This window comes from Gaeumannomyces tritici, assembly GCF_000145635.1.
Source record: "Gaeumannomyces tritici R3-111a-1 unplaced genomic scaffold supercont2.9, whole genome shotgun sequence".
NCBI lineage: Eukaryota > Fungi > Ascomycota > Sordariomycetes > Magnaporthales > Magnaporthaceae > Gaeumannomyces > Gaeumannomyces tritici.
The window spans coordinates 191,093-210,240 of NW_008804553.1; the positions used below are offsets into that span (position 1 = coordinate 191,093).

The 19,148-nt window shown below is 57.6% G+C and overlaps 4 protein-coding genes across 4 annotated transcripts; 2 read left to right on the forward strand and 2 right to left on the reverse strand.

The window, feature by feature from the left end:
- Positions 1-849: 849 nt before the first annotated feature.
- On the forward strand, positions 850-4,066 carry GGTG_12535 (hypothetical protein). The gene is made up of 3 exons (XM_009230435.1): positions 850-3,744; positions 3,795-3,867; positions 3,925-4,066. Exon 1 carries the CDS (start codon positions 908-910, stop codon positions 3,185-3,187), a length of 2,280 nt encoding a protein of 759 aa, XP_009228699.1. The 5' UTR covers positions 850-907; the 3' UTR covers positions 3,188-3,744; positions 3,795-3,867; positions 3,925-4,066.
- A 476-nt stretch (positions 4,067-4,542) lies between these two features.
- On the reverse strand, positions 4,543-5,107 carry GGTG_12536 (hypothetical protein; the record flags this gene model as incomplete). Its single annotated transcript, XM_009230436.1, has 2 exons — positions 4,543-5,032; positions 5,076-5,107. The coding sequence occupies 2 exons, from the start codon at positions 5,105-5,107 to the stop codon at positions 4,783-4,785; spliced, it is 282 nt and encodes a 93-aa protein (XP_009228700.1). The 3' UTR covers positions 4,543-4,782.
- A 223-nt stretch (positions 5,108-5,330) lies between these two features.
- Positions 5,331-7,282, reverse strand: GGTG_12537 (hypothetical protein; the record flags this gene model as incomplete). The annotated part of the gene is made up of 6 exons (XM_009230437.1): positions 5,331-6,139; positions 6,201-6,305; positions 6,397-6,438; positions 6,515-6,619; positions 6,727-6,794; positions 7,082-7,282. 6 exons carry the CDS (start codon positions 7,280-7,282, stop codon positions 5,476-5,478), a joined length of 1,185 nt encoding a protein of 394 aa, XP_009228701.1. The 3' UTR covers positions 5,331-5,475.
- Positions 7,283-7,598: 316 nt separating this feature from the next.
- GGTG_12538 (hypothetical protein) lies at positions 7,599-9,743 on the forward strand. The gene is made up of 3 exons (XM_009230438.1): positions 7,599-7,863; positions 7,914-8,064; positions 8,117-9,743. The coding sequence occupies exons 1-3, from the start codon at positions 7,761-7,763 to the stop codon at positions 9,663-9,665; spliced, it is 1,803 nt and encodes a 600-aa protein (XP_009228702.1). The 5' UTR covers positions 7,599-7,760; the 3' UTR covers positions 9,666-9,743.
- The last annotated feature ends 9,405 nt before the right edge of the window (positions 9,744-19,148 follow it).

Here is a 19,148-nt window from a genome sequence, read left to right on the forward strand (position 1 = left end):
TACTCGTCCTGGCGACTCCCCTCTCAGCTCAGCCCGGCCCCTGACGTCGGAAAGTGGGCCTCGACCGCATCGCAGCCGCCATCTTCCGAAAAAATACGCAAATTTTGGAGCAGACCGCGGTGAACCGAATGGAGTCCTAGGATATGTAGATATTAAATATAGCCCTTTTCCATACGAAACCGCGAAGAATATCGTGCATGTATTTCAGTCCCTCCTCTCTACAACAAAATGCGAAGCGAACTGTGACAAGCTGTAACAAGCTACCCATAATTTAAAAAATGGAAATCAGAGGGGAACTACGCAAAATCTTGATCTAGATACTGACCATATGACATCCCTGGGTTTTACCTCCATCTTTGGTCACATTTCATTACGTTTTAGTATACCCAGGTGACCAATGCACCCTGTTCAGAACAGACGCTAGAGTAAGCCACCAAAGTGCGCCATCCCAACCTTGGTGCGGTAACATCCGAACGCGTGCAAACGCAGCAAACTTACATTTTGGGCATCTATCTAATTCCAATGCTTCCAAATTGCCGGATCCAAATTTCGTTTCGTTCCTCAAGGCTCCTTTGGGCGAACCGCTTGCGGTTTGCGTCTCCTGTTAAGCCAATAAGAATCATTCTATGAAATCCACATTGACTGGTGGAATCCCACCCGTTACTGTGGGTACTCCTCAGGCCAGCCTTTTTCGGTACGAGTAGCGGGAGCCCCACCCTTCTCCGCGGCCCGTCCTCAAGGCAAAGGTTGGCTTATGGGTGCCTCAGGCACAAAATACCCCACCCCCAAGCTCCACATCTGGCGGTCCTCAGCCCTCAAATGCCGCTGTTAATGTGCACCGCCGACTACACCATCTTCATCTTCTTTCCTCACAGCCATGACTGGATGAGACGTGGCCCGACGCAACATGGCTCCTGTTGATAAAATTCCCGGCGGCGATCTCGGCGACGACCTCGTATTAAGCCTCGACCAAGCCCGGCAAATCAACCAGTTCCGTACACAGATCCGCCTTTGCGAAACCGACACGGAGAAATATGAACTTTGCGCGCAGACCCGAGACGACGTGCTCGAGTGGCATACCGAGGTGCAGCTCCTGGTCGCTGCTTATGAGCATATCATAGTGGACGAGTGTGTCGGATACAAAGAATGGAAGGAGAAGGGAGGAGAAGGGCAGGGGTTGCCGATCAAAACCAGAGAGGATGCGGCCAAGTGGGAGAGATTTGTCGACGTGGCGCGAGGCGGATCAGAGGTCAAGTCCAGATGTATCGGTCCTCTGAAAACGGTAGACCGATATTGGGGCGCAGATTTTGTCCAGCACTACCAGTTGGCTTCCAAGGGGGTAAGATATTGCGAAGTTACCGGCGCCGCAGCGCGGGAGGTTCGCGATTTGGACGAGGCTGTGACGAAGTTGAATAGATTGATGCTGCGGCGGCTTTTGGCCACCGGGCGGGGGCTGCGTCGACCGCGCGAAGTGGTCAACCCGATCGATCAGGCCGATCTAGTGAATCTAAAGGCCTGGTCGCACCGAGATTCATTCGACAAGGGCAAAGACTCTCTTCCGTACCGGAAACTGGCTGCTGCCGACTTGCCTCCCGGCTTTGGCTTCGACAAATTTGGGCTTATGGTGCGAGAGGAATTTGCTGTCTCGTTGCCCGCCGACACCATTGAAACGGCAGCCGCGTTCGGTGCTGATATCACCGGACGCTCGGGACCGAACGATGCCTGCAACGTCGGCGTGCCGGGGCTTGATCCCCCGCACGGCGCCAGCCCGGGGGATTCGAACTTCGGCCGTTTCGTCCAACAGGTCCTCGATGCTGTCCTTGCACATAAAGAACCAAACGGGCCATCCGCCGCCAACGAGAGTAGTGAAAACGCTAGCTCTATAGAGCGTCATGCCGGCGCCGCCCATTCCTCTTCTCTAAGTCGCTCCCAATCGACAACATCTTTAAGCTCACCGCCAAAGTCCCCTCCTCTCGCCGCCTCTGCCGTTGCCGGTGTCCTATCCGGGGATGCCGCACGGGATTTGGCGGACATAAGCTCATCTGGCGATAGCGACGCCGACGATCGCCTGCACCCCGAACGACAACCATCCCGTCAGATCCTTCGCTCACGAACAAGCACCGACAAGTCGTGTGGCAGAGCAGCGGCAGAAAATGCTCAAAACGCGGACCGCCAACACGCCACCAATGCTTCTGCAGCACGACTCCGAGCACGGAGTGGCAAGCCAGGCTACCACGAAGCACCGCCGAGAAGGTCCAAACCACTCCGTCAGCCCGGGCTGCTCAGCACTGCGCGTTTGCAGGAGCGATGTTGTCCACCCAAAATATCATCAACGCTACTAGCGTTTCTGGACAAAATGGACGGCATCGCAACTGGGCAAATGCCTACATTCATATTGGTCGGCGTTCCTTTTCAGGACATGTGTCATACACATTTCAAAAAGTACACAGAGGCAGTAACCAGCACGGAGTCCTCCAGGCCATCTCCAAAGGCGGAGAAGGAGCTCCAGACGGCCGGCCCTGATACAAGCGACACTCCCCGGCGCCGGCGTGCCTCGCTTTCCGAACTCATCGACACTACCCCTCTAAAACGGCTCCGGTCTAATGATCAAGATGCGCCCAGCCGTGGTAGTCTGCCGGCTACGTCGAGCTTAGACGGCCGGCCAAAACATGATTCAATTCGCGACGAAGCCTGTCGCCGGCGAGTGCTTAGGGACATGGAATCAACGGAACTTGTGCCCAATTCTTGGGGGAGTCAAACGGACGAATTGGTTTCCCAAATCCTGTCCAAAAGCAGGCCGCCTACGGGCGAAGATGCATACTTCCTAAGCGGAGAGGAAGCAACCCAACGTGCAGAGCTTGGATCGGTCGACGTGCCTATTTTCACGCAAGGCCAGCAGCGATTCCAGTGGAAGGGGAAGGACCGCCCAATTTCACAGCTGTTCTATCACATGGAAGACCTTGGCCTCGATCGGGCTGTGTCCGTTCAGGTGCCCTCTCGCAGTTCGCTCAAAAAGTCTTCGGAGCGTAGGACGCTTTTCCAAGTCCGAAACCGGTTTCTCAGCCAGGGGTCAACAAGCGACCCCTGGAACCTTCTCGATCTGCAGGGTTCATTGCCTTCGCCCTGCCGCCTTTCTTGGAAAACGACAACTGCCAACTTCTCCTCCGAATGCGCGATGCCATTCTGATGGGCAACGATGCTCAAAGGATAGCAGCATCTGGAAAAGATTGGAACACATGGCGCAACGTCGTAAAATGGGCACTCCTATCTAAAGGAGGACATAACACGGCGCCGCATATGGATAGTCACGGCTATTCAACCTGGGTCACGGTCCAAGAAGGAAACATTGGCTTTGGATGGATGTCGCGCCCAAGTCAGCAGGAAAAAGATAAATGGATAGCCAATCCGCATGGCTATACCGGGGGTGAATGGAGATAGGTTATTCTCTCACCGGGGCATACGGTGTTTTTCCCCTCTGGCACGATCCACTTCGTCTTCAGGGTACAAGGAGTACAGACATTTGCCCTCGGCGGCCACGTCCTTCAATGGTCTGGCATTGAGCGGTGGCTTGAAGTGGTCGTCGCTCAACTGAAAAACCCGGAGATTACTAACGAGGACATGGCATCGAGTGCGCCAAAGTACGTTCAAGTCGTCAAGCGACTTGTTGCAAACAGGATGAAGGCTGGCCGGGTGGAAGAGATGGGCGGTCGAGATGCAGTCGCCAGACTGTCCGCCTTACTAAAGGTAAGAGGTCTACACATCAGGTTTGCGACATGCGGGCTAATGATCGTTAGGATTTCGACAGCGTTGCTGGGGGCTCGAGTATAAAAATGAGCAAACCCCAAACACCCCTGCGTCAACAGAAAGGTGTGTGCATAATCCCCTTTGGAATTTTCGTCGCTAATTATGAAGGGGACGCTCCAGATCTCGTTCATTCGATCCCTTGTCAGCCTCCTAGGCGTCTGCTGCCGACATGTGCCCCAAAATGTTCCGCCTAAGTTTGAGCCATGGTACCGGGCCGCTTCGGAACTGGGCAGGGTCTTCCGGGCCATATATGGGCTTTGGGTGTGGTTATTACTACGCCGTCCGCTGCCGTATCCGGACCAGGGCACTGAATGGCAGATCTGGAAGACTGCCCACCAGGCGGGTCCGGACATTAACAAGGCTGTGGCTGTTACGGTCAAGTGGTATCCGCCGCCGCCGCCGCCGCTGCTGCTGCTGCTGATGTTAAGCGTTCAACATCGCACCCACTGCTAACGCTCCGGGCGGAAAGGTATCAGCCGCGCTGTCCTTTTGTTTTGATCCGGGCTTTATATATTTATTACCCCCACCACCTAAACTAGCTTGCAAAAAAGATCGATTCGCCGTATCCTGGCGTTTAACACTACATGCAGGTCAGCGCAATGTGATGCTTCAGGACTTGATCCTCGTGTTGAAAACGAACGAACCTCTACGCGCTGATTCGTCCCCCTCGGTGATATCGACGACCCAGTCTCTCTCGATGGATACGAGATTCATAACGGCGCACAACTTTTCAACGCAGGCGAATACAACGGCCATGGCGAAAAGTCCCTCTCTAAGACGCCCGTCCATCATCCACGAAGCGTCCATGAAAGTGCCCAGTGCCGTGAGAGCCGAGGACAAAGTATACGTATGCTGCATAATTCCAACGATCCAGCCACGGACCTTCAACGCGCCGGTGGAGGGTCGTGGATTGGGTTCGGGGAAAACACCACCCTCGTAGCACTCCTTACTTGCGTTGCCTAGGCACTACATGTACACCTAGTCCTGTCCGATAGGCGCCTGGCTCAAGCTGGGAGACGAGACGTAGGTGCACCAGGTCGGCTTTTGGATGAGACGCGGTACCCGCGTGAGCGTGTCCATGAGGAAGTCCAGCTTCCTGGGCGGGGCGCTGTCCGAGGATGCCGAAAATGCGCTGTCGAGTTGCTGTGAAGCTGACTGATGGAAGACGACCCCCCGTGGTGGTGGTGGTTCCGAAGGCTGCGAACCCGGGGGCACCTTGCTACCCGCCCTGGTCCTGGTTTTAGGATATTCCTAACTTAGGATCATCCTACACCGGTATAAGGTGCCGATGTAAGATCCGCATGTAGGTGAGGGCCCCTCCGACGCTTCTATGCTTATAGAGGCGGGTATGGCAAATGGTCTAAAGGGCCGCCAGGACCACTATCTCGCCTCAGTCGGCTGACACGGGCACGGCGAGCAGGTGGTCCCTGGATGGTGATGCGTTTCTCGCGCCTACCAGCCGCCATACTGGCAGTTGATTGGAATGGATGTTTGGAAGTTCGGGACACATCCTGGTGCTTTCGTAGAACTATACATCGTATATGCAGGCATCCATAGGATCGATTTCCCGAATGTAGGGAAACTCCTTTCGAGTATGCAAAAGGAATTCTTTTACCCAATGAATGACGTATTTGTAAGCCCTGAGTACTCATCGCCTATTAAGTGACTAGATCACAGGGGCTTCTGAATGTAAATGATCTTAAGGGGGTAGTAGGCGTGCCAGCCGCGGTTTTTGATGGCGTTTCGGACCTTGGCCAGCAGCACATGGTACTCTTCTTCCCTCCAGCCCATGACCATACGGCAGATGTAGCTGGCGAAGCCATCTAGCCCCTGCTCGATCGACATGCGATTGAAGATGCCCACCTCCTTCCACTTGGGGTCGGCGGCCCAGCCGCCCATGGGCAGCTTGAACATGGCCCTATGAATGTCACCTGTGAAGCCGGCGGCGCGCAGGGCATTCTCCCAGATTTCGGTCACGACAAAGGAGCGACCCGTCTTGCTGCCGGCCTCGCGGAAAAGGTTGTACCAATCGACCCACACGCTATTGGGAGGGACAGAGCCGTCGTCGGACAAGAGTAGGATGGAGAACTCGTGGTGCTCGAACCAACCGCCGGGCTTAAGGGTGCGCAAAACGTTGCGGTAGAACTTTTCCCAGTCCTTGATACAGCCGAGCAGGCCGCGGACGTGAATGTAGTCGAACGAGTTGTCGGCATAAGTCCATTCATTCTCGGCATTGTCCAGCTCAAACCTGCAGTTGGGCGGCACCCATAACGGCTGGATGGGCGATAGGTCGGTCCCAATGACCTCGGCTGAGGGGTGCTCGTCGGCGAAGTCGCTGGGGAGGACCAAGTCAGTTCGTGTTGGACGTGGTTTTGATGGCTGGAAATGTTACTTACATGGCCCAAATACCGGTTCCTGTGCCGACGTCCAGCACCTTTTGGGGATTATCGACGGGGGCAAGGAAGAGTCTGTTGTCCAGGGCGAGGCACATCATGTGATGGCTGTGGAGTTGGCATGGCAGCGCAAGTAAGCCATTTGATTTTTTGATTTTTTTGATAATACTGGTAGGATTTCTATTTTGCCGATACTTACGCAATATCCAGCGCTTCATTTTGGGTGCTGTCGTTGGGGCCCCTGTTTCCGTGAAACCGAGTTGTTAATCACAAATGAGCTCAGGAAAGCATGATATGGAAACGAAAGGGAAACGCACCAGTATTCGGCGTCCTCATAGTTTTGATAGGTCCTGCCATGGATCTTGCGATAGTTTAGGATGGACGAGGCGACCGACGCGGTTGAGCTGATGTTAAGACTATCTCTGTTTTGTTGTAGGGAGGGCATGTGTCAGTACCTGAAGGTAGGTATCTAGGTAGGTAGGTGACCGATTTTATGAATCCGACGGGGGAAAATTGCAGAGAAACCAACCCGTCGCCCAGGGCCGAATCGTGGTCATCGTAGGTGTCCACGGCGGCTTGGCCCGCGAAGTTAGTATCCTGCATGCAATGGGAGGCTCGTTAGCGAAACGAGTCGGACACCCAGGCTTTGATTTTTTTTGTGTGCAATTCGATTCAATTCAACTAGTTTTGAAGCTGTAGCGTGCGTAAGGGATGGAAGCAGGTAGTCGGTGGGTTTCAAAGTGGTCCATGGGTTGATCAGAGAATCATGCCGTCTGCATGTCCTCCAGCTAGTGCCGCAGCGATTCTTTGACCCTGTGCGGCCCTTTTAGAGGTGGGGCTTGGACGGCTGGGATTGCAATGGCGATTGATTACAGAGTACTCACCACTCCAATTGGAGCCTGCTCTTGTTGCTGCTGTCGCTGCTGTTGCTGCTGTTGCTGCTGCTGCTGCTGTTGCTGCTGTTGCTGCTGTTGCTGCTGCTGCTGCTGTTGCTGCTGTTGCTGCTGTTGCTGCTGCTGCTGCTCAGCTTGCGCCGCTGATGCCTCCGCGACAGGAGGAGATGCAGGCGTCGTCGATTCGGCCATAATGAAAAATGTACCCTAACCTACATACGTATATAGGTATTGGCAGAATAAGCAGGAGTTTCTAGTAAGGCGAGTGAGGTTTGGGGTAGGCAGCTAGGAGGACGGGAGGATGAGGTGGTTAAAAGACAAACTAGAACCAAGTGGACCCTATAATGCTGCCCCATCTTTGCCTTTGCTTCAGGTCAGCGGAAGTGGGTGGCATGAACGAATCCACCTTTTGATCCACCATGGGGGCGGAGTTCGGTCGGATAACCAGGCAGCAGTGGAGCGGAATGCCTCTTTCGTTGGTAAAATGGTATTGGTAGAAATTTTGGGAATTTGTACTGCAGGCCAAAAATGCCTCATGAAAAAGGGCCGAGGTTGGGCAGTAATCACGTGCAGCAGCTGAAATGCCACTCGACAGCGGCCAGGCAGCCGCACAAACTGGAAAGCGTTTCTTGCTTTCGCAACAAACCGCCACGATAATCAAGCAGCCAAAATGACGACGCATTTGCTATCCGCGTCCTTTGGACCCGGGAATCGGGGCCAGCAGGTGGGGCAGAACTACGGGACGATAAACACAAAAATCCACCTCCCGCCCGGTAAGTTGGCGCGATCCGTGCGGCTTAAACCCTGCTAATCTTCAAATCAGAACGACCGGAAACCCCGCCGCAGCCGTTCGCGACCATCCCCTTCTCCCGCGACCCCGATTTCGTCGACCGCGGCGACATTCTCGACCAGCTCCGCCAGCGATGCTCCGAACCGGCCGGTCGTGTGGCTCTGGTCGGCCTCGGCGGCATTGGGTACGTGTTATTCTGGACCATGCCGGAAATAAAAAAAAGCTAACAGCAGCAGCAAATCGCAATTGGCTATCGAATTCGCCCACCGGACCGCCGAGGAAGCAACCGAGAGATGGATCTTTTGGATCCACGCTGGTACACAGGCCCGCGTCGAAGAAGGCTTCCGGACCATTGCCGACGCCGTCAAGCTGCCCGGTCGGAACCAGCCCAAGGCCGACATACCGCAGCTTGTGTACAGCTGGCTATCCAACGAGCGGAACGGCCGGTGGACCATCATCGTTGACAGCGCCGACGACAGAGACGTGTTTTACGCGGCGAGGGACGGTCGCGAAGGGAAGCCGCTGGCGAGCTATTTCCCACAAAGCCGAAACGGATCTATCGTCGTCACAACGCGCAACCGGGACCTGGCATATAGGCTTACAGGGAACCCCAAAAACATCATCGAGGTTGGGCCGATGGTGCTGGCCGATGCTTTTCTTCTTCTGGAGAAGAAACTAGGCCCATTTTCTAATGTGGCCACAGCCGAAGACCTGGTACAAGCGCTCGACCTTGTCCCTCTTGCCATCAGCCAGGCGGCGGCGTACATCCAGGCAAGATCGCCGATGAGCTCGGTCGAAAAGTATTTGGCCGAGTTTCGCAAAGGCGAACGCAAGCGGGCTCAGCTTTTGTGGCACGACGCGGGCGACCTGCGGCGGGATGGTGGGGCATCAAACACCATCCTTACAACTTGGCGGATCTCGTTCGAACATATCCGTTCGCGGAGACATTCTGCAGCCGACCTTCTGGCACTTATGAGCTTTTTCGATCGACAGGGCATCGCTTTGTCGCTTTTGAAGCCCGTTAATGCCGAATGTATCCAGCAGGACTCAGGATCCGAATTCGACAGCGGCGGCGACGAGGCAGATGACGGCTTTCAAGACGATGTGGCCATTTTGCGAGACTTTTGTCTTGTAGCCACAAATGAGGACGGGAGTGCATTGGGAATGCACGGGCTTGTGCAGCTGTCGACGCGGAAATGGCTAGAGGCGGACGGGCTGCAAGACAAATTCAGGAATCAGTTTGTTGAGCGGATGGCGGCGGCGTTCCCTACGGGGGAGTACAGCAACTGGGCGACGTGCCAGCAGCTTTTTGCACATGTCGAAGCGGCCGCACACCATGGACCAGGCGAAAAAAGGATGGAGGAATGGGCAAATCTTTTGCATAATGGCGGATGGTATGCATGGTCGCAAGGTAAATACAAAGTGGCAGAACGGATGGCGGCCAAAGCGCAAAAAGGCCGCAAAAAGGTGCTGGGGGAGGAGCATCCCTCGACGCTGGCCAGCATGGGCATCGTGGCGTCGACATACAGGAACCAGGGCCGGTGGAAGGAGGCCGAATCGCTGGGGGTGCAAGTGATGGAAACGAGAAAACGGGTGCTGGGAGAGGAGCATCCCAATACGCTGACCAGCATGAATAACCTCGCTTTCACTTGGAAGGATCAAAGCCGGCATGCAGATGCCCTGGCACTGATGAAGGACTTCACGCAGGCTCAGCAGCAGGTCCTTGGCCCAGAGCACCCGCACACTGTTTCGTCTTTGTCTGCGGTATTTTGTTGGAGTAGCTAGGATGAATATAAAGTAGTTAATTCCAGATTCCAAACATTTGCTTATAATAATGACATGGGCAGTCCTGACCTATATGGCCACTCCCTGGCTGGCTTAGCAGCGCCTCCTTCGCGTACTTTAAAAAGCAAACTTTCCGCCGTGCGCCTCGCGCGCCGCTTCGGGCGGTAAGAAGGCGATGCCGGCGTTTACCAATTAGGCCAGTGTGGCGCAAATTAGGGCCGTTTAGCTTTGTTTGCGCGTAAAGCTCGCGATTATCTCTTCCGCGGCCGCTGCGGCCGACCCGGGGGTCGGGCCCGCAGGCTGGGAGGAGGGGGTTGGGCGCTGTGGCTTTTAAAGGGCTTGGGGGGAAGGGGGAGGGGCGCTGTTAGGGTGTAAGGTAGGGGGGAAAGGAAAGGGGCACCTGTGCCGGTGCCGACGCCGTGAAGGCCTTCCTGGCCTTGTGCGGGCCCTGTCGGGTGTTGCGCGTTTCGCAACGAGGACGGCGTGTTTAAGTGCGTGTGCGCTAAAGTGCGCTGGGGCAGGTGCGGCAGCGTCGCGCTCCTGCGGGCCGAAGGGCCGTTAAGGATAGCGTGCGCCACCCTGTTGGCTAAGGGGGGGCCGTTGGCAACGGCATGCTGCCGTCGCCAGCGCCGTTGGCGGGCGTGTTGTTGGTGCTGGGTCGCTAAATTGGCGGGTGTTAAGGATTTATATGCAATTTGGCAGTGTGCACTAACAGCGCAATGCCAAGAATTGGTGGATTCGAGGAAGGATCCGCACTTGTCAGGAAGAAGTAGAGATAACCGATGTATACAGTTCCGAGTTTGAATGGATTCCTGGCGTTGTTTGGTTGGCATGCGCGTCGATTGACCGGGGGCCGGGTGTTAGATAAGATAAGATAAGTATATTAACGTCAGTGCCGTTAGGCGCTGACCCGTGTTCGCGCGCGGGTCAGTCCCTTCGGGCAGTCGCATCGGCTACTCTCTGACGCGCCCGCGACGGTGGCTGGGCGAGCTTCTGTGGCCGCATTGTGCCGGCTCTAAGGTCTTTAGGTACAGGGAAAGTTTTAACCACGAGGCAACTGTAAAACCCTACTCCTGGAGCCTTCTCTTTCTTTGTGTTTTTAGGGTTCTCCTGTTCCCACCCCACAGGGCACGACCACCTCCAGCTCCTCTTCTGTCTCTTCCCCCGGACTGGCTGGGCTGGTCTCCCTTGTTTTGCATTCCATTCCCTCTGTACCGGCATGTACGAGTTCGTGGACCCCTAGTTCTTTTAAGGCCTTCTCGATCTGTTGCCTTTGTACGGCGTTGTACCCTCTACGCCACCATTTTTCCTCGGGGTTTGGTCCGGTTGTTGGGGCGGCGCGCCTCCAAGGGGCTGGAACTCGCCTTATTTCGCACCTGTCTGTGTGGCCGACCTCTTTCAGCTCCCCGCAGATGCAGTACCAGTTGGGTGTTGGTGGGTGCTTGAAACGTGTATGGTAGGACCCGAAGTTGCCGTGTCCCGACCCTTCCGCCAGGATGGTGTGCATTTGCCCCCTTCCTGTTACATCTTTTAGCCCTTTTTCCCACGAGCATTTGGGGTCCCAGCGGACGTGTTCGAAGGATCGTGGTTTATTGGCCTCCCACCACGGTTCCGGGTCGGCCTGTGGTAAACGGGGTCCTGGGTCCCCTTTAGGGCGTGGTTTCTTTATCGGCCTTTGCTTGGTCCCGAGCAGGTCCGCCAGGGCCGGGGCCTTTGGGGCTACCGGGTCAAGGTCCGGGGCTGGGTCTGGGTTTGTGCAGGTGTACAGTTTCGACAGTCGGGACGGTTTCCCGATCGAGTGCCGGAGTCTGTACATAAGTGGGTGGCTTCGTGGGAGCGTATGGAGTCTTTCTGACGCCCTGGCCAGTTCCCTGCCCTAAACTTCTTGTGGGGAGAATCCTATCGTCCAGTACCTTAGTGGGGTTGGCGACGTCCTCCAGGTTGGCACCAGTGCCTTTAGCGCTGGTCTGGTGGCCCTTTCGAGGGTACTTAGTTCGGCCACGGCCCTTTTGTTTTGGAACCCTTGGAATAGGGGCCACAATCCGTATGTAAGTGTCGGGACCACCGCGGACTTAAACCAGGTTCTGGCGGCGTCTGGGCGGAGGCCTCTACTGACGATATTTATGCGGGTCGTAAGGGCTGTAAGTGCTTGTGCCTTTGCGAGCCTATTAGTCACGTTTGCTGGGAGGCTTAGTCCGCCTATTGCCCCTGCTTTTAGGGTAACCCCTAACCAGGTTATTTGTTTGCTGGCCGTCGTTCTGCCCGTGGGTAGGTGAAGGCTTCTTATGTTCGGGGGGATTGCCTTGCCTCTGGCGCCTTTGCCCCCGGGCGGAAGGTACAGCAGCTCTGTTTTGTTCGGGTCCACCCGGAGGCCGAGTTTGCGGAGGTCCTTATTTAGGCGCCAGGCCATCCTGGTCGCTCTTTGGGCTGCGGTCTCTGGGTCGGGGTCCGTGGTAAACTGGGCGATATCGTCCATGTACGTGTACGTCGCCCCCCAGCTTGGTGGTCTGGTAACTGTGGCCAGCACCAGTGTAAGAAGCACCGGTGACCACGGCGAACCCTGCGGTAGTCCGTCGCTGGCCCGGAAGCCCTCGTCGTGCCATTTAAATTTGTATTTTCTGTTTGTGACGAACGATTGTGCGAGTGCGACCGTTTCTGGGCGCCAGCCTTGGGTTGCCAATGCTTCGCCTAAGGCCGCTGCTGGAACAAGAAGAAGAAGAAGAAGTCGATTAGCGTCAGTGCCTCGGGTGCTGGTCCGTGCATAAGCACGTGCCGGTCCCGTCGAGCAGCCATACCTGTGGCTCTCTGACGTGCCCGCGACGGCGGCAGGGCAATTCTAGGTGGCCGCGTTGCGCCGGCTCTAGGAGGCTAGGTACAGGGAAAGTTATAACCACGGGGCAACTGTAAAACCCTACCCCTCTCCTCCTTTCTTTCTTTTTGGGCCCTAGGTCCCCTATTCCAGTCTGCCGACCTCCACGATCGGGAGCTCCTCCTCCACGTCCGAGTCCTCCGGGTCCTCCGGCCGGGCTGCCTGTCCTTTGACTCCGATCCTATCTCTTTCGACGAGCATTACCTGCTCGGCTCCCAGGCCCTTTAGGGCTTTTTCAATGCCTAGGCGGGTTACGGCGTTGTGCCCCCTTCTCCACCACTTGGCCTCCTCCGTGTTGTTTTGTGCCAGTCGGGGTTCTCTCCGCCAGGGCGCGGGCACTCTCCGTAGCTCGCAGCTATCCGTGTGCCCTACTTCTTTCACCCCTCCGCATATGCAGTACCAGTCCGGAAACTCGGGGTGGTGGAACCTGTGGTGGTAGGATTCGAAGTTGCCGTGTCCCGACCCTTCCGCTAGCAGGGTGTGTAGTTTCCCTCTGCCTTCCGGGGTAAACTCTTCCCACGCGCACATAGGATCCCACTTTACGTGCGCGAAGGAGGTTGGCTTGTGTGCCTCCCACCACGGGTCGGGGTCTGTTTGGGCCAGGCGCGGGCCCGGGTCACCTTTGGGCCGTGACTTTTTGGCCGGACGGGGTTCCAGGCCGAACAGCGCCGCTAGGGCCGGGGCCCTTGGCGCCACTGGTTCGAGCCTCGGGCCCGGCACTGCTTTTACGGGGGTTAAGTCGAAAAGCCTCGATAGCCTCGTGGGGTCGTCCGAATGCCTAAGTCTGTAGGTGATCGGGTGGCTCATTGGGAGGGAGTGTAACCTGGCCGAAGCCCTGGCCAGTTCCCTGCCCCAAACCTCCTGGGGGGAAAATCCCGTAACCCAGTACCGTAGTGCCACCGGGGACGTGCGCCAGGCCGGGGTGAGTGCTTTAAGCGCTGGCTTGGTTGCTTTCTCTAGCGCCTTCAGGCCAGCCACTGCCCTGCGGTTTTGGAACCCTTGGAAAAGTGGCCAAAGGCCGTAGGTAAGGGTAGGGACTACCCCCGACTTGAACCAGGCTCGGGCCGCATCCGGGCGGAGGCCCTTGTACACGGCGTTCACCCTAAGCGTGAGGTTGGTTATTGTTTGGGCTTTTCGGACTCTCACCGCCGTGTTTCCGGCCATGGTGATCCCTTCTCTCCCGGTCGCCCGGAGGCCCACCCCCAGCCAGGTAACTTGGGTGCTGGCGGGCGTTCTGCCCGTGGGGAGGTGTAGGGCCCTAATGCGCTCCGGGACCGCTGCCCTCACCGAGCCTCGGCCGCTGGGAGGGGTGTATAGAAGCTCCGTTTTTTCCGGGTCGAGCCTAAGCCCTGCTTTCCTCAGGTCCTCGTCCAAAAGCCAGGCCCTCAGCGTGGCTTTCCTGGCAGCAATTTCTGGGTCCCGGTCGATGCTGTACTGGGCCACGTCGTCCATGTAGGTGTACGTCGCACCGTACCTAGGGGCTATAGGCCCACGGACGACTGTGGCCAGCACTAGGGTAAGAAGTACTGGGGACCAAGGCGACCCCTGTGGGAGCCCATCGCTGGCCCGGAAGACCTTGTTGTGCCACTTAAACCTGTAGCTCCTGTCCGACACGAACGACTGTGCCAGGGCGACTGTTTCCGGGCGCCAGCCCTGGGCTACCAGCGCCGCGCCCAGGGTGGCCCGGCTAACCGACGGAAAGGCTGACTTAACATCGAAAGTTGCCAGGAACCCGTGCATTCCCCGAAGCCTTGCTTTATCGACATCAAACACCAGACTTGCTACCAGGTCCTGCGCTGACCTAAGGGGTAGCGCTCCGGCCGTATCCCTGGAGATCGCGCCTCCCAGGACCGCCGCCACTGCCATCCTCCTCTGCATTAGCCTCTCTAGGCCTTTGCCCAGGACCGACAGCAGAGTGATTGGTCTCCAGCCGCTGGTGGTTTTGTGGTCTCTGCCCGCTTTGGACAGGGTAACTACCGTGGCCCGCTTCCAGGCCTGGGGGAAGTGGCCTAGCTGGATCGCTCCCCGGCAGATTGCAGTAAGGTGCTCTTGGAGGTTCGCGCCCCAAACCCCTTTTAGATTGCTGACCGTGATCCAATCTGGACCCGGGCTTGTCGACGTCCTGATTAGAAACGACTGCCGGACCTCCTTGGGGGACGGGGGCTCGCAGCATTTCTCTGCGAGCGCTGCCGGGACCTTTGTGGTGTCCCAGGTCCTAACGCTAGGACTGGTGGTCGTTGGGGTTGGGAAAGCGGCCTTGGCCATTTCCCGTGCAACGCCCTCTTGGCTTACTATCCTTTTGCCGGCTACCCGTAGTTCTGCTGGCCTATCGTCCGGGGAAGGGTTTTTCCACTTGAACAGCGGGCCCAGCTCGTTCGGTCCGGCCTCTGCGATGGCGGTCTGGTAGTGCTCCCGCCTGGTTTTCCGGCATTGCCTCCTGAACTCCGCTGGGTCCTCCCGGGCCTCCTTTAGTTCTGGTTTCCACCACCTGGCCCTGGGCCTTGTTGGTCTCCTGTACCCCAGCGCCAGCACCGTTCCGGTGATGACGTCGTGCACCCGCCAAGCCTGTTGGTCCAGCTGTTTTGTGGTGGTGGCCACTTTAGGGCCCTCGCCAAGCTTTGTATTAATTGCCAGCCCTGCTGCCTCCTCTTCCTCCCAGGGGAGGAACGGGGTGCGTGGGGTTTTTTGTGGCTGTGCTTCCCTAATTGTTACTACCAAGGCCTTGTGGTCGGACACCCAGTAGCCAAGCCTGGCCGTTGCCTCCAGGGGCCCAAACGCTAGGTCCAGCGTGTTGCCTCTGCGGTGGGTGGGCTTTTTATCTCCATTTAGGAGATGGAGGCCTAGCCTGTCGGCCGTGTCTTGTAGCGCCTGTCCCTTTTTGGTCCACCTGGGCTTGCTGTTCCAGTTGGGGTGTTTGGCGTTAAAGTCCCCCACCAGGACCCTCTTTCTGCCGGGGCCCAGGGCTGCGCACCAGGCCCTGGCCTTCCGGTCTTTGCCCTTCGTGGGGTGCCAGTAAGAGGTTGAGACCGATAGGCCCGCCACCCGTACTGACACCGAATGGTGTTTAGGCCTTCCTTCCAAGGTCCAGCCTGTAATGTGTTTCCCCAGGTACACTGCTGCTTTGCACCTGGGGCCCTTTTTTGCCACGCACACCCACCCCGGATGCTTACGGGGCTTATTGTCCAGCAGGGCGGGCTCGTTCACGCACACGACGTCCACCCTTTTCTCCCTGGCGTACTCTAGCAGCCCATCCACTGCTGCTAGCCCCCTTCCCGCGTTCGCGAACACGACCTTACAGCTCATCTGTTGGGGTGGGAGAGGGTGCTGTGGCCGTGGCGTCCTGTAGGTACCTGATGAACGACGGGGGCGCCAGCCTGGGCACGCCCAGCAGGTGTTCCCAGTTCATCCCGTACTCGAGCGCCCGTAAGGTGGCGAGCGTGCTTTCGGCTTCTCCGTTCGGGGCCCTTAGGTCCGCTGGTGGTGCTACCGCTTTTCGGATTCCGGCTACCGTTGCTTCCCACCCCCAGCCCTTCGCGGGCCAGCTTATAATTAGCGCACCGGATCGCCTTGGCCTCCGAATGCCCTTTTTGTTCGCGGAACCTGGCCAAGGCCTCGTGCAACTCTTTGATTTGGTCCTCGGTGGGGATCCAGCCCGTTGCTTCTTCCAGCTCTTCTACCCCGGCTTCCCTGCTAACTCCGTTGTGGAACACAACGTAGGTCTCGGATTCCCTGCGGTCTTTTCTGTCCAGCGCGTCCTCCAGCTCTCGGACTAGGGCCGCTGCCCTTTTTTCTTCTTTCCAGGTAACCTGGATAATTTGAGCAGCCAGTCTCGTGCCCCAAGGGTCCTCCCAGGGCGGGGTTTCTAAGGTTGAGGTTTCGGTCCCTGTTCGGACCGCTGCCTGGAACGTGTTCCAGTCCTGCCCGGCGAACGCCTTGGCGGCTCGGAGCACCCTGGTCTTGTCCTGGCCTTCCCGCTGGAGCTGTCTCGCAGCCAACTGCGCCATTTGCACCGCTCCCCATAGCTGTCTTACGAACGGGTTTGACCCTGACGGGAGTGGGAGGGTAGGGGTTGGGCCAGTTGTGGTTTCGGTAGGAGCGGGCTTGGGCTTAAACAGCTGGCGGGCCGTCTCATCTACTCTTCTCTCCGCAGCCTCCCACCTGGTAGGGGTGGAAGCTCCGCTGGAGGAAGTGTCGTCCGGGATAACGATGGGGGCTAGCCCTTTGGCTTTGGGCGTCGGGGACGTTGGTCGCGCCCCGGGGCCCTTCGCCTGGGCTTTTCGGCTTCGCTCCGGGCTTTCTTCCGGCGCGGCTGCCATAGGTGGCGTACTGGGGCGTGTTGTTGGGTCGGGTTGGCCAGGGGGCTTGCCCTCTGGCTCCCCTGCTGCTGCTAGGTCGATTAGTGGCTCGTCCAACTGCATCGGTTCTGTTGCCCTTCTGGCCTTTCTGTACTCCGCCCTGCCTAAAGACCTAACCCCTATCCTTTGGGCGGCTGTAAGCCTAACAACTTGGTTGTTAACCACTTTGGGCCAGCAGGGGCAGCCCACATGCCCAGGCTTATAGGGCCCTAGGCAGCCAGGGCACTGTGGTGGGTTAGGGTGCCGGCACGGGGCTTGGCCCTCCACCGCGCCGCAGTCTTTGCACCGCTTTGCTCCAGTGCACTTTTCCTCGTTATGCGGCCCGAAGCACCGCCAGCACATCTCTACGTGCACCTTTTGCTGGATCAGCCGGGCCGGGTCCGACCCGAAGATTCGGAACGGGCGGGTGGCCTTAGCAAACACCACTGTGTAGCTGCCGGGCCTACGCCCCGGTACCGCCTTGGCCGGTTGCCCGGCGTGCCTGGAGGCTTCCCTGGCCACCACCTCAGGGGTGACTGGGGCTTGTGCGCCTGTGCCGTCCGCGTACTTTTCCGGGAGTCCCCGGACAAAGTAGGCTACGGTTTTCTCTTCGGGTTCAGCTGTAAACCCTTGTTTGGCCGCCGCCGCGACCAGCGTGGCCCGGTGGCCTACCGACTTCATGGTAACGGCCCATCCAGAGCCGACCTTATGCGCCTGGGTGGCGAGCCCGGGCTGGACTCCCCATTCCTTGCCTTCGATCAAGGCCAACAAAGTTTCCGGCTGCACCTTCCGGAGGGGATGATCACGGGCCAAGCGGAGGAATACTCGCTTGGAGGGCTTGTCGGCCAGTAAGGTCTGGGGCCGGGGCCCTTTTCGGCGGCCTTGGCGGCCGCTTTCGTGGCTTGTGACTGGACCTTTGTCCAGCCCTGATTGTTAGCGGCCGAAGCCGCTGCAGCGTAGCTCTTAGCTGGCTGTGCCGTGTCCGTGAAACTAACTGGCCCCTTTGGGGCCTTGGCCCCGCCGGGGTTGGGTAGCGAGGGCGTTGCTGCCCGAGGGGTTGGGGGAGGGGAAGGTTCCCCAGCTGGCTGATGTTTGGGGTTCCCCAGGATGCTCCCGAGGAGCACCTGGTGGAGTTGTTGCCAGAGGGCCGCTCCGGCCTTCTTCTGGGCGGGGTTTTGGAGGGGGGCCAGGGCATCCGTCGCGGCTTTCAGCACCGCTTCCACTGTCTCGTACCGCGCTGCGGCCTCTTCGACTTGTTTTTCATGCAGTTTTTTAAGCTGCTCGGCGATGTTTGTTGGGGTATGCATTTTGAGGGCGCGCGGGCCTGTGCAGGGCGCGCCGATTAAAGGGAACGTGCAAAAGTTGGTGATATTCCTTTTGGTGTTTTGTCGTGCTACAGATTAACCAGATCTGATAGGTTTACGCCTGTATCCCTAACCCTGCCGGCCTCCCATTGGCTGCCGTTAGGAGAAAAAGATCTTTTCAGGAGAAGGTTGACGGCAGGAGAAGGGGGGCCCACCCATTGGAGTGGGTCCACTGATTAGATAACGATAGCGATAGCGATTAGATAGCGAGGGACCCACTTGTATGGGTCTCCACCCTTATCGGTCAACGATAAGGGCCGGCACGGGAATTGGGCTTATCCCAATTCCTCGTGGGCCCGGCCTCCGGCCTCGAGGGGTTGAATATCGACATCTCTCTCTTATGTTACTACTTGACCTTCCCCTGCCAGTGCAGTTACAAGTGTGTAAGGAGGCTGGGAAAGGATGACTCCATATGGGGGCCTCCCAAGGCAAAGACGCCTCAGGCACCCCTGGGCACGTCACCTAAAAAGACAGTGCAATGTAATAAAAGGGCCAGCCTCCGACAATCCAATTAACGGAGGGGCAGGCAGAAGCCTTAACAACCACTAAACGGTAGCTCCGGGGACAACGAACCTCTCCGTAGTCATCTGTGGATCTCCTCGTAAGGCCATCGGCCAGCCCCTTCACAAGGCTCCCTTGGCAGACTAGGATGCTCTTTTGGCAGACCAGGACCTTCCCTTGGCAGACCAGGAGGCCCTGCGTGCTATGACGCACACATTTTCACCTGGCCACTGGCACACACCCACACCAGCGGACTGGACGTGACCGTTGGTGGCACTGAGTTTACATGGAATGCTCTGGTCCAGTTGCGATGCCCTGCAACTCAAAATCGGGGCATCACTGCCAAGAATATGGCGTGCAAGGATGCATGAGCTGGTGGGGAAATGCCAAGAGTGAAATGAGTAGGGTATGAACT